Here is a 13,227-nt window from a genome sequence, read left to right on the forward strand (position 1 = left end):
TCTTCCCTCTTTGAGCTTTGCCTGTGTGGGTAGCATTACTTACTGCACTTCAAGCTTCACTTATAAAAGTGTACTTCCCCACAGGTCCAAGAGTAAGGTCTATTTACCTGGCTTCTGCAAGAGCTCTCTTCTGGGTTTCTTGGCGAGAAGGCAGCTGTCCTGCTATTATGCTCACAGGCCTCCCTGCATGCTCAGGGATGGATGATGTGAAGAGTGGAAGACTGCAGAATTTCTCCTTACCCCGCCCGCATGTGATGTGACTACGGTCTCTTCTGTAAGCACTCATTTAGCTTTACCTTTGTAGGCCCTGTTTCCAGTCATGCTGATAGGTAGAGCTTGAATTCATCAAAGCACACTTCACGTGCCACAACATAAACTTTATAGGTAACAGCAACTTAGCCAAAGCAGCACCCAGCCTAGCACTGTTGCAACACTGTGCCCAGTTCTACTATTATATACTGAAATACATATATTCCACACACTTATGTTTGTGTCTAAAATGTCAGATGATGTAAAGAACAGAGAAGAGCCCTAATACTTCATTACTTTTAAAACACATGGAAACTTCAGTTTCAAATGAAAGGTTTAGTCCAATTAATCTTATCTTACCACCAGGAACTGTGCCATCTTCTGAGCTTCTCTTGTCAAAGGATCAACAATAGCAAAGACATCAAAGAACGTATCATTCTCTGGGGGATTTATCTTTATAACACTAGAACAACAAAAAGTGAGAGAAGCATAGAAGGTTAAGTTTATACAAATACAACCATCATCATGATCTTAGCTACATTTATTCTTATGAGTTGTTTAGTTAAAAATTCTGAGTATTTCACAAAATAAAACTGCAGATTTGAAATACATGTGATATGTTGTAAAGTTATAATGAATTCGATAAAATGGAATATTTTATAAATATGCAATTAAAAACACTTTAAAGAATGAGAATACTACAATAAAAATTCTGATAGTTTTTCATGGATTGCATGTGTGTGTATATGTTTTATGTTAGGTAGATATATCTCCTTAGATTCAAGAGTTAATTACTCAGTACTGTTATCCCACTTGGGGTTGTACAAAGTCAATCCACAGAAAGATGTGAAACGAACAGCCTCTCAGTCATCATCGTCGCTTCTTTGGGTCCAGGGTCCTCTCTTTACCTCCTTCTCTCCTCTTCTCTTCATCTGTCTCCCATTGACCTAAATCCTAAGTTAAGAGATGGACTTAATTTAAAGGGAAATGGAAACAAAGAGGCCAGTGGGAGATAACCAAGAATATGTGTGTTTGTAAAGTATAAACTATGTAACATAATTACTGTTTTATAAAAGCGGTTTTTGTTTGTTTGTTTTTTGTTGTTTTAGATGAAGGAAGACTTTATTTTGACAGTAGTAAAAGGCTTACTAAATCAAGGGCTATACATGAGCAGTTATAAGAATAGTCATCTTTGCTACAGAAAGGCTCTTTGCAGTGAGAAAATTGAAGCTCAACAATGAAATAAAATATTTATTTCAAACACAATTATTGAGTGAAACTCATTTTCCTTGAAGTTATGATTTGTGTTGTAACAAGAGTAGTAGAGTCAACAGGTCCTGGATAATTTTGTTAGAAATAGGGTTATGAGTTAGATGACCTGGTAACATGACTGCGGTTGTTGCTGCTTAGTTCTCTTGCAAAAATTCTACAAGCTACTACCACACTGCAGCGCCTGGAGAGACTGGTGTCCAACGGCTACAACATGATGTGACTTGTACGACTTAAGTATGCATGTGTCTCCTCTGCTTTAAGTTTTCCCTAGACAACTGCTGACGCTTTCTGTAAGTCTGCACTGTGTTTTAGTCCCAAGACATCACTTAACTATGTGAACTGTGTGTGGTGCTACAGTTATAAGCCCAGCACTTAGAAAATACTTATTTCACATACTGAAAATACACAGTAGTATTTATAATGATTGAAGATGCTTAAAGTTATTAATAATATTGGACATTAAATAAACATCGTGCTAAGTATAACTTTAAGCTTTATATTCTAAGTGCATTTTTATTCGCGAGGCTGTACAACTAGATTTGTGTGGTGTTTTATCTGTGAGTGTATATGTGTACATGTGCTTTGTGTGCTTTGTGTGTGTGTGTTTGTATGTGCATTTGGTGAGTATGTGTGTGTGTCTGTAGTGTGTGTGTGTGTGTGTGTGCATTTGGTGAGTAGGTGTGTGTGTGTCTGTAGTTTGTGTGTGTGCATTTGGTGAGTATGTGTGTGTGTATCTGTAGTGTGTATGTGTATGTGTGTATGTGCAGTTGGTGAGTAGGTGTGTGTGTATCTGTAGTGTGTGTGTGTGTGTGTGCATTTGGTGAGTGTGTGTGTGTTTGTATGTGCATTTGGTGAGTGTGTGTGTGTCTGTAGTGTGTGTGTGTGTGTGCATTTGGTGAGTGTGTGTGTGTGTGTCTGTAGTGTGTGTGTGTGTCTGTAGTGTGTGTGTGTGTATGTGCATTTGGTGAGTATGTGTGTGTGTGTCTGTGTGTGCATTTGGTGAGTGTGTGTGTGTGTCTGTAGTGTGTGTGTGTGTGCATTTAGTGAGTGTGTGTGTGTCTGTAGTTTGTGTGTGTGCATTTGGTGAGTATGTGTGTGTGTGTCTGTAGTGTGTGTGTGCATTTGGTGAGTATGTGTGTGTGTGTGTCTGTAGTTTGTGTGTGTGCATTTGGTGAGTATGTGTGTGTGTATCTGTAGTGTGTGTGTGTGCATTTGGTGAGTGTGTGTGTGTCTGTAGTGTGTGTGTGCATTTGGTGAGTATGTGTGTGTGTCTGCAGTTTGTGTGTGTGTGCATTTGGTGAGTGTGTGTCTGTAGTTTGTGTGTGTGTGTGCATTTGGTGTGTGTGTGTGTCTGTAGTGTGTGTGTGCATTTGGTGAGTATATGTGTGTGTGTCTGTAGTTTGTGTGTGTGTGCATTTGGTGAGTGTGTGTGTGTCTGTAGTTTGTGTGTGTGTGTGCATTTGGTGAGTGTGTGTGTGTCTGTAGTGTGTGTGTGTCTGTTAGTCATATGGTACTAGGGATTAAAATTTAGGGCCTCATGCATGAAAGTCAAACACATCCTCTACCACTGAGCTACGTCCTAGATAGATTTTTCTTTGTATTATTATTTTTTTACCGAACAGAAAACTTTTAATTTTCATTATGCTATAAAAAATGAAAATAATTCATGGCAAGTGGAAAGAATGCAAGAAATGATTCAGTAGAATAAAAAGTGTCAGATATTGTTACAGGGTTACCTGAGATTCTCTTTGAGTAATGTGACATCATAGCGAGAGGCACGCACAGCCAATGAAGACATGAGCCCATCTATTTTCATCACCAGGTCACTCATGCTGTACAAGCAGAGAGCAATGTGTGAGACATCCAGGAAGAGAAGAGTTCATATTCCATGTTACAGTTAACAACTCCAGAGAGGCTCTGGCTGTAATACAGCTACAGCTCCTACCTTACAGAAGTGAATTACATAGGACACACAGTGTAATCACATTTCTCTGGGAAAGGAAAGCACTTAACACAAGAAGCACCCACATTGGGTCCTTACAGCTGAAGCCAAGGTATAAACAAAACCCACGAGACCGCTGCACACAGTCTTTACAAAAATGACTCCTCTTGTGAGAGGAAGGGATGGAGCTAGGTGAATGCAAACAAAGAGAAAGAATAAGCTGAGAGAGGGGCACAGTGTCTTCAGTGGGATGCTGAGGGAGGGGAGCACTGTCCCCAGTGAGGGAGGGATGCTGAGGGAGGGGAGCACTGTCCCCAGTGAGGGAGGGATGCTGAGGGAGGGAAGCACTGTCCCTAGTCAGGGAGGGATGCTGAGGGAGGGAAGCACTGTCCCTAGTCAGGGAGGGATGCTGAGGGAGGGGAGCACTGTCCCTAGTCAGGGAGGGATGCTGAGGGAGGGGAGCACTGTCTCCAGTCAGGGAGGGATGCTGAGGAACAGGAGTACTGTCCCCAGTCAGGGATGCTGAGGGAGGGAAGCACTGTCCCTAGCCAGGGATGCTGAGGGAGGGAATGGTTTATTTTCTGCTGTTTAATCACATGTGATTCATCATTCACCTTCTCCAAGACTTTTATTATTATTATATATCTTTACTTTTCTAAATATCAAAACATTTCTAACTTTAAAAGAAAATAGATAACCAGAAAATGGTGGGTCAGGCCTTTAATTCCAGCACTCTGGAGGCAGAGGCAGGAGAATCTCTTGGACAGCTGGGGCTATACAGAGAAACCTTGTCTAGGAAAACCAAAAAGGAAGGAAGGAGGGAGGGAAGAGAGGGAGACAAGGAGGGAGGGAGGGAGGGAGATAGAATATATGTAAAACACAAAACTTCCAAACCGATTGCTTCAATCCTTTGAATACTTACTGTTTTGAGTTCATGTCCATACTTTCAACAATGCCCGCGATGTTCTGTAGTGAATTACTGAACGTTATCTTTTCCAGCAAGTGAAAATCTTCTTGGTAGAGCTCATCGCTTAAAGGTCCTAAGAACTGAAAATGAAGATGACATTACTGTCAGATATCTTCCAGGAGACGTTCAGAACACTTCTCTTTTCTCACATTTCCTCCAACACTACCATCAGCTGTGTATGTCAGCACCATGAGCATTTGAGGGAGCTCCGCCACGCAGCTACTACTGAGTCACATGTACAAAGTCCTGCGAGCACATGGGGCTGGCATCATCTCGTAGCGGAAACATTACATTAACAACAATTAGACCATGGCAAGTAGAGGTTACAGAGAATGTTCCCAGAGAGTTCTCCACACCTTCTCTTCAGCTGTTTCTATTGTGAACATTGTTTAAAAGTGATATAAGCACTCTCACTGGACTCTTTCAGAGGTGACATCAGAGGTCAAATAATGTTTCATTGTAAATATAAATCACAGGGTCTTAACACAAAAACAGGCACTGCAATACTAAAAGCACTCATGAAAACTTTTTTTAAACTTTTAAGATTTGATATCAATTTAACTTTAAAAGTAGCTTCAATTTGTTGTTGTTGTTTGCTTGTTTTTATCCCTGACTAGAAGGCTGGCTATACTTCTGACTAAGCACAAGAAACCTGGCTTGCTTTCATCTATGTAACCAAGCACAGCATCTAACAGTAGATACAGTAGAAAAAGCCCGAGCCTTCAGTATCTATCCTTCTACGTAAATTTGGATGCATCTCCCAAATACTGTAATTTATAGGGTAAAAGATTTGATAATATTCAAGGTGGAGAAAATCTTTAAGCTTTAAAATTAAGCAAAAATAGGATAAAATCTGTTATTTAAATCTCGATTGCAATATTTTTAAAAATGTGATTTTTTTTTGCTTCTTTTTCTCTTTTAAAATTTTTTTTTCTTTTTTCTTTTTCTTTTTCCTTTTTGTGAGACAGGGTTTTTCTGTGCAGCCCTGGCTGTCCTGGAACTCCCTCTGTAGACCAGGCTGCCCTCAAACCCACAATCACCAAGCGTCGCCTCCTGAGTGTTGGGATTGAGGGTGTGCACCACCACCGCCTGCTGAGATGTGATTACTTTCAATGAATGTAGGCTCCTCTAATACAAAACATTCAAGTTTACCAAGCTCTACTAGAAGGTTTGCTGACACTGTAGAAGCCCCTCTCTCTAGGCTGGTTCCCGTATGTTCATCCACTGCTGCACAAGTCACGTGTCCATGTGGGCCTCATCCACTGCGGCACAAGTCACGTGTCCACGTGGGCCTACAACTTCCATGCAGTTCTCGATATTTCAAGAGAAAACCCATTTACTGAAAAGTTAGCTTGTCTGAGCAAGTCAAATATTGTTACTATGGAGGCCTGTTAACAATCTCCACCACAGACCTGGTAGCAGCCATGCAGCAGGAGACGCTGCAGTCAGCACTGTGGCAGCAGGACGAGTTTACCTCAGAGAGGCAAGCCCTGTGGGTCGGTCAGGTCCTGCCTCCTCAAGACCCTCGCTGGCCCTCCTGCACTTGCTGCTGCCTTGGACACCTTGTTTTCGCCTTGTTTTTGGAGGGTTTCTAATTCCCCACTTTGCAATGCAGTCACAATGCATAACAATAGTGGTGATTTTCCAAAAAAGCAGTGCCACTCAGATTAATGATTTAGCTGAAGATTTCTGAGAAATTAAAAATATGTATGGTTAAAAAGATTAGGTCAAAGTGTGTGTGTGTGTTTAATGTACAATGTATTAAATCAGGTCAAGGTGTTTTGATAGCTGCTTTGTAACAGAAAACCTAGGGCACAACATAAAAAAAACAAAACAAAACAAAACAACAAAAACCAAAAAAACCAACACATTCTTGGTTACTTAGTGACTGGCCTGCTAAGGTCGGAGGACAAGAACAAAGCTAGCCTGGTTGCTAAGGCCTGGTTGCTAAGGGCTTCTGAGTTTCATCTGCAGGGGACAGGCTGATGGTCAGAGGCAGTAACTTACTGCCCACTGTTAGGACGGAGCTTCTGTGCCCATTGTAAAATCAGATTTTCCTGCTTTTTAACAATAAATGTGCTGATGGGGTGTGGTGTGCCTTAAGGACTTAGTGCTGTGTAGCCGGAGCACTGAATAGATTTTTCTTCTTCTGCTGTTTCAAGAAAAGTAAAAGATCGCTGACCTAAAGTTCTCTAGCTGACTATCCATTTATGTTGCTACGAAAACAAAATAAGAACAGGTAGGTGGTTAACTATGCTAGATGGATAAGAATTGTGTTAAGTTAGAATAACATGACATGTATTTCCTCCCTTGTAACACACACATACACATACACACTGGGAAGAAACCACAGGGGAAACTTAGTAATCAGGTATGGAACTTAGAATAACTTGTTTTTAAAAATATGAAACTTTTAATCATTATGTGTAACTGAAACTCACGATTAAGTGATTATAATGTGCTTTTTTTCCCCTACCTGGGGGATTTCATTAAAGTATATAAGGACTAAGAGAAAAATTAAAGTTGATAGAGCCTTGCTTCATCCACCAAGTGTGTGTGCCTGTGTGCCCGCTTTACATCATTCACTGCCCACACATCTCCTCCTTGGGTTGCTGAACACACTGCTGGAGCTGGCCTCTGGCAAGATTAGAGCTCATATTGTACAAACAATGCAGCCAGGTTTCACCAAATTTAAACAACTCGTGGACAGCTGAGTCTGAACCTAGGTCACTGTGGCGTAGAAAGGTCGGGGTATGGTAAACACAAGAACTATAATAACAGCACATACAAAAATGTAAACATGGAATTCTTTAGTATTTTGGCAATAAATCATGTGATCATTAGCTGGGCAGGGCAGCCCCCTTTTGAATCTAGCATTTGGGAGGCAGAGGCGAGCCTCTCTGAGTATCTGTGAGTCCAAAGCCAGACTGCCCTACATAGTTCCAGAGGACACAGTGAAACATTGTCTCAAATATTAAAATTCAAAAACTTGCAGAAATTATATAACCATTACTACATTCACATTATTAGTCATTTAGAGACGATTAAAAAGCTCTAAATGTGTTCCAGCTTTACCACTGGGACAGGTTCTGTGCTAAAATGCAGAAATTGTTTTAAATATTAAACTGTCAAAATGCTAACAATCTGAGCCACAGATTATTCTATGACATAATCACACTCTGGGAAGCTGTAACGAGGGCTACACTGCCACATTAGCATCTGCCATGCTGGGCATTTAAAGTACATTTCTACTCAAACTGCACAATAATCAAAATCACATTTCCCATCAGCCAGTACAAATCAAACACTCTGACTTGCTTCAGTTTCTGTATTCAGCTGCCCCAGGACATGCATCCTGGTGACAGCTGAGTTCTGTCACTGGTTCACCCCTAACATTCTCTCTGCCTAGGGGACAGTATAGGGGAGCCAGAGATGATCATATACTTGACACGTGTTTTTTAAAAAGCTGTATTTCTTTCCATTATATGGAAGGGAGGACATTCCTGGGCGTCTGCATTTGCTCACTATCAAATTTGATCAATACTACTTTAATAATTAGTAATGTTTGCAACCAATTTGTAAAATAGCACTATTCAGAGATGATTATGATTCTTTAAAAAAAGGAAAAAAGGGCTTAGGCCAATGGAGGGATGGGGACACACCAAGCCAGCCATAAAACTTTTAACCCACAGTTTGTCCTGCATACAAGATGTGCAAGGGCAAAGATGGATCAGAAATGGAGGCTGTAGCCAACCAATGACTGGTTTAACTTGAGACCTATGCGGTGTTAGAGAAAGACCACACCTCTGTTAATGATACTGTGCCATACTTGAAGACAGGAGCCAGCATAACTGTCATCAGGGAGGAGTACCTTGTGGAAACTGATGTGGAGACCCACATCCAAACATCAAGTGGAGTTAGGGGGATCCTGCACAAGATGGGGAAGAAGAACTGTAGAGACAGACAGGCAAGGACACCACTTCAGGATCAACTAACTAACCTAGACCACAGGGGTTCACAGAAGCAAGCCACCCACCAGATAGCATGCATGGGACAGACAGAGGCCCAATGTGTGCAGCCTGGTCCTCGGGGGCTGTCTCTGACTCTGTTGCCTGCCTTTGGAACTGTTTCCCTAACTGGGCTGTCTAGTCTAGTCTCAATAGGAGAAGATGTGCCCATTTCTACTGCAATCTGATATGCCAAGGCGGGTTGATATCCATGGGAGGCCTCCCCTTCTCTAAGGAGAAAAAGAAGTGAAGATAGAGGGAAAGGGTACAGGGAGGGCCAGGGGGGAAAAAGGGAGGGAAGGCTTGAAACAGGATATAAAGTAAATAAATTAATTAATTAATGAAGAGAAGGGCTATTTTATTTTTATGTGTGACTACTACACATTATGTGTGTTGGAAGTACCTGCGAAGGCCAGCAGATGGCACTGGATCCCCTGACCTGCAGTTACAAACAGTTGTGAGTCACCCAGTGTGGGTCTAGGAAGCAAAATACACCTTTACAAAAGCAGAAATCTCTCTTAACTGCTGAGCCATCTCTCCAGCTCCAATGAATCATTTTAACAGAGGTGAACAGAGCTCATAAAAAATGTAGAAAAAATGCATTACAACTTTTAAGATAATTTGGTGATTTGCAGATATTTTTCAAACATTAGTTCATTTAATAAACTTATTGATCAGATTCTAATTTTGTATACTGAAATAACTGGTAAAAAGTAAAATCAGATTATCTTCCTCAGAATTACTGATAAGTATGCATCATCTACTTATTCTGTATTTGTTTGCAGACTGGTCAGAATTATCTGCAGCAAGTCACAAGAAAAGCAGCGTGAGACACTGCCTAAACAAGTCAGCTGACCAATGCTGAGTACACTCACGATGGAGGGGCAGAATCAACTCTGACAACTTCTCTCTCTGCCCTCACATGGATGACATACATACAAATAAATATCAAATTAGACTATCATACGAAACTAGAGATGAAGCTATGCTCACGCCTTTCAGAGAAACAGATAAAACAATGAACTATAATAGTACATTTTCATAACACAATGAGAATTCGTGCTTTTTATAGCTTGTAAAGGACTGCAGCATGTAAACAGACATGACAATCTACATAAACATACTTCAGAATTTACAAAACTAGTGTCATGTGACATAAAAACTGCAGGGGAAAGGCATAGAAGAAAAAGACATAAAATATGCTTTATACAATGTCTCATGCTATTATCATAACAAAACATGTCCCCAAACAAGATAAAGTTGGATGCCTGGAGAGACAGATGACAAGAAGGTGTTGTCGCAGCTGGGTGCACAGTGGGTTCTTGCATCATCTTATTTATCCTGACCCCTGCCTAGTGTGCAAAACCTGAGAGCCACCCATGGACTGTATATCACACCACATCCTAATGCTGGCCCTCTGTGCACTGCACTAGTGTCCACTAAACCATGACACATTGTCCCCTCCACTTACTTTCCCATTGCTGATAATCCCAGGCTCGCCAGGTCGCAATTTAAGAACATCTTGACAGAATAACTGGTGAGTCCGGAAAATATTTACTCCAACGGTATTATATTTTTTCTCAAAAGCATTCTTATCCATCTCCTGAGGTTAAAATGAATCAAAAGATGAAGTGATAGAATACAATTCATTTATGTAATTAAGTTCTACTTTATTAATATTAATAAAATTATGCAAATTATGTTTATAATATTATTTTCTTCTGAAGGAATATTTTAAAGAAATGATACTCTTTTGCCAAATCATTCACAAAGCCTTTAAATCTTTTCCCACAAATATATGGTCATAAATTATTCATTATTTGACCATTTAAGGGGAATTTGTAGATTATTAAAATGTTTGTAAACATCAGTTTAAATAAAATTTAATATTAAGGAAATGAAATGTTCATTAAATTCTGAACTCAGAATCTCACATTAGATGCTCTTGAAAAATAGTGTTTAAGATAAAACGCGCCATCTCCCCTCAGTGCAGCAATTACAAAAGGGCGACGCAGTAACTGTATTTAAACAGTGGCCCTTGGTCAGAGTGAACAACTATAAGGATATTCTAGAAAGTCAGGAAGAGCATTTACTCAGCTTCACACTGAGGTCCACTTCTTGCTCTCAGTACTTCCAAACTTTAATATACCTACAATTTGCCTTGCTGTCTTATACCTGAGCACCACCAGGAGGCTTTGGGGTCGGAAGGGTTAGGCAAGCTGCCGTGCATGCTTATGAGGATAGAAATTGTCTACTGCACGTTCAATACGGTAACTATGGCCACACATGGATATTCAGCACTTAAAATACGGCCAGCACGATTGAGAAACAAATTCGAATGTTAAGTATACAATAGCTACAAGGAGCCAGTGGCTGAAGTTGACAGGAGCTCCGGGCTCTCTCAGCTCACTGACACCAATTCCCTCATCGTACAACCACATGTCATTCCCAACTTCTTATACTTATTAACATACTTCCATAACATGCTACTCCTAAGTATATAAATCATAGTTTTGAAATACAAAGCAGACATACACATGTGCACACAGATGATACATGTAATTGTGTACTCACCACAGCAAGGAATGTTTGAACTTTATCCCCAGAATAAATCGCTTCAGCAGTTTCTTCTTCTGCCAGTCTCCTGAGAAAGCTTCTCAAGTGCTTGTTTTTATGTGTAAGGAAAGCTGCCAAAATTCCTCTAGAAATGACTGTGCTCTCTTCATTTATCTTTGATGTGGGATTATAAACAATCCCTAATCGACTATGAAAACTTGTTTCCTGAAAACCACATTGACAGGTTAGACCAGTACTGGATACAGCCTTTTCCAGCTGAGCATTCTTCTTTGTCATCGAGGTCCCTGCACTTACCCACATGCTCTCTAAAGCTTTACATTAAACTCTGTGATGTTGGTTTCTAGTACTTGAAGTTTTGATGCCAGCATAAGCATGGCATATTCACTAAAATTTAATTTCTTATTTGTTGTAATTTTCATGATTATAAACAGACCTAATAGCAAACTATTTAAACAGAAAAATTAATTCTAGTAACTTATATGTTCACAATATGCAAAGTATGACCATATAAATATTTGTTTTCAATGTTTACACTTGGAGCATTTTTGCAATCATGCCCATGAGTAAGGATTGATATAATCCTCTTATACAGCATTCGTTAGTCATAGGATTTCAGGTAACTCCATTTCTAACTATTTAAATAATCAAAAAGCAATTTAAAGATCAGGAAAAAACTATAGGTGTATGATAATGTTATTAAACAAAGATTATCTTTTTTCATTTTTCCTGTGTCCAATATATCCTTTTACAATTCTAAATATTTCCATTACTCAAAACTAGTGCTTTTAAGAAAAATAATTTTGCTCTATTCTACATTCATTTTAATGTGTGTGGGCATGTCCCATGGCGTACAAGTGAGGGTCATAGGACACCCTGCAGGAGTTGGGATTTTGCTTCTACCATGCAGGTCCTGTGGCTGGAACTCAGGTCCTCAGATTTGGCAACATGTGCCCTTACTCACCACATCATCTGGCCTGACTTGTTTATCTTTAAGATTTTAAATTAACTACTGTAAAGATACTTGACTGTTTTAAGCAAAACACACACACACACACACACACACACACACACACACACATATAGGCACACACACACATGCACACACGCACACATGTGTGCACACACATACATGCACACGCACACACACACAGGCACATACACATGCACACATGCAAACATTTTCACACACACATGCATGCACACATGCACACACGCACACATACACACACACACACACACACACACACACACACACACACGGTTTATGTAGCAATGGAATGAAGCACTTGGTTCATTTGTCAATAGGTACTTAAGTGAGCCATCTAAGCAGGCTGGCATTTATTTCCTGTCAGACGGTGCAGCTGAAGGCACAGCTGAGTCACCTCCTCATGAGCGGCTTAGTCCTTATCTGAGATGCTCTTCACACTGAACTTCACAAGGGCAAGGAAAGTCACGGTCATCGTGGTTTCAGTAATTTGCGGTACAGCAATAAATTTACAATTAGCTAATATAAAAATGTCATAAAACATTTTGATGTATTTCTTAATTTTTAAAATATACACATACATACTCACTTAGAAGCACAGACATTCATTTAAAGAATATCCTGAAATACAGAAACCACTGCTAAGAATTGATTTATAATTACTTCTAACAACAACAGAGAAGGTTGATGTAGTTTATAGATGAAGTTCTCTTGAGCATGGTGAGCTGACAAACTGCGTGACAAAGCTGCCATCATGGCTGCTGTTAGTGCAGTGCAGTCTCAGCTCACTGGAGACAGCAGCTTTTACCCTGGGTAGTTACCTGGTTTAAATGGAGTGCGAATTCCTGACGTAGTCTCCTCAGTCTATGTACTGACTGACTGAACACTGACCCTCGACTCAGAAGTTCATACTCACCATGTGCTTCAATGCATTAAAAAGCAGTTTTCTCCCAGACGGCACATCAAAATCAGCAATAATCCACAGAGTGACTGGAGATATTACAGCATCTGAAAATTTCAAATAGTCAAGTAAAATTATTTTTTTTCTAAGATCAAACTAAAAGGAAAAGAAAATTTCCAGTTAAAAACCCCACAAAATAAGTACCCTAAAGATATTTAAAAAAAAAAAAAACTGGCCGGGCGTGGTGGCACACGCCTTTAATCCCAGCACTCGGGAGGCAGAGGCAGGCAGATTTCTGAGTTCGAGGCCAGCCTGGTCTACAAAGTG

General features: G+C 40.1%; 1 protein-coding gene across 21 annotated transcripts in view; it reads right to left on the minus strand.

Annotated features, from left to right (window-relative positions):
- Positions 1-13,227, minus strand: part of Uggt2 (UDP-glucose glycoprotein glucosyltransferase 2) — a 117,791-nt gene that overhangs the window by 49,579 nt on the left and 54,985 nt on the right. For 18 of the 21 annotated variants that reach the window (XR_003950882.1, XR_003950881.1, XR_001781137.2 and 15 more), the window contains 6 exons: positions 12,916-13,007; positions 11,012-11,218; positions 9,909-10,040; positions 4,386-4,510; positions 3,258-3,353; positions 610-712 (listed from right to left, as the gene is read on the minus strand). Coding sequence is in view for 4 of the 21 variants with exons in the window: in NM_001081252.2 (NP_001074721.2) it covers positions 610-712; positions 3,258-3,353; positions 4,386-4,510; positions 9,909-10,040; positions 11,012-11,218; positions 12,916-13,007 (755 nt within the window). In the remaining 17 variants the exon portion in view is untranslated. Of the gene's footprint in view, positions 1-609; positions 713-1,044; positions 1,204-3,257; positions 3,354-4,385; positions 4,511-9,908; positions 10,041-11,011; positions 11,219-12,915; positions 13,008-13,227 lie in introns of those variants that run through there. The other 3 variants (XR_003950891.1, XR_003950892.1, XM_030247932.1) reach the window with 3 other exon arrangements.

Source organism: Mus musculus, chromosome 14 (genome assembly GCF_000001635.26).
Source record: "Mus musculus strain C57BL/6J chromosome 14, GRCm38.p6 C57BL/6J".
In the NCBI taxonomy this organism is placed as follows: Eukaryota; Metazoa; Chordata; class Mammalia; order Rodentia; family Muridae; genus Mus; species Mus musculus.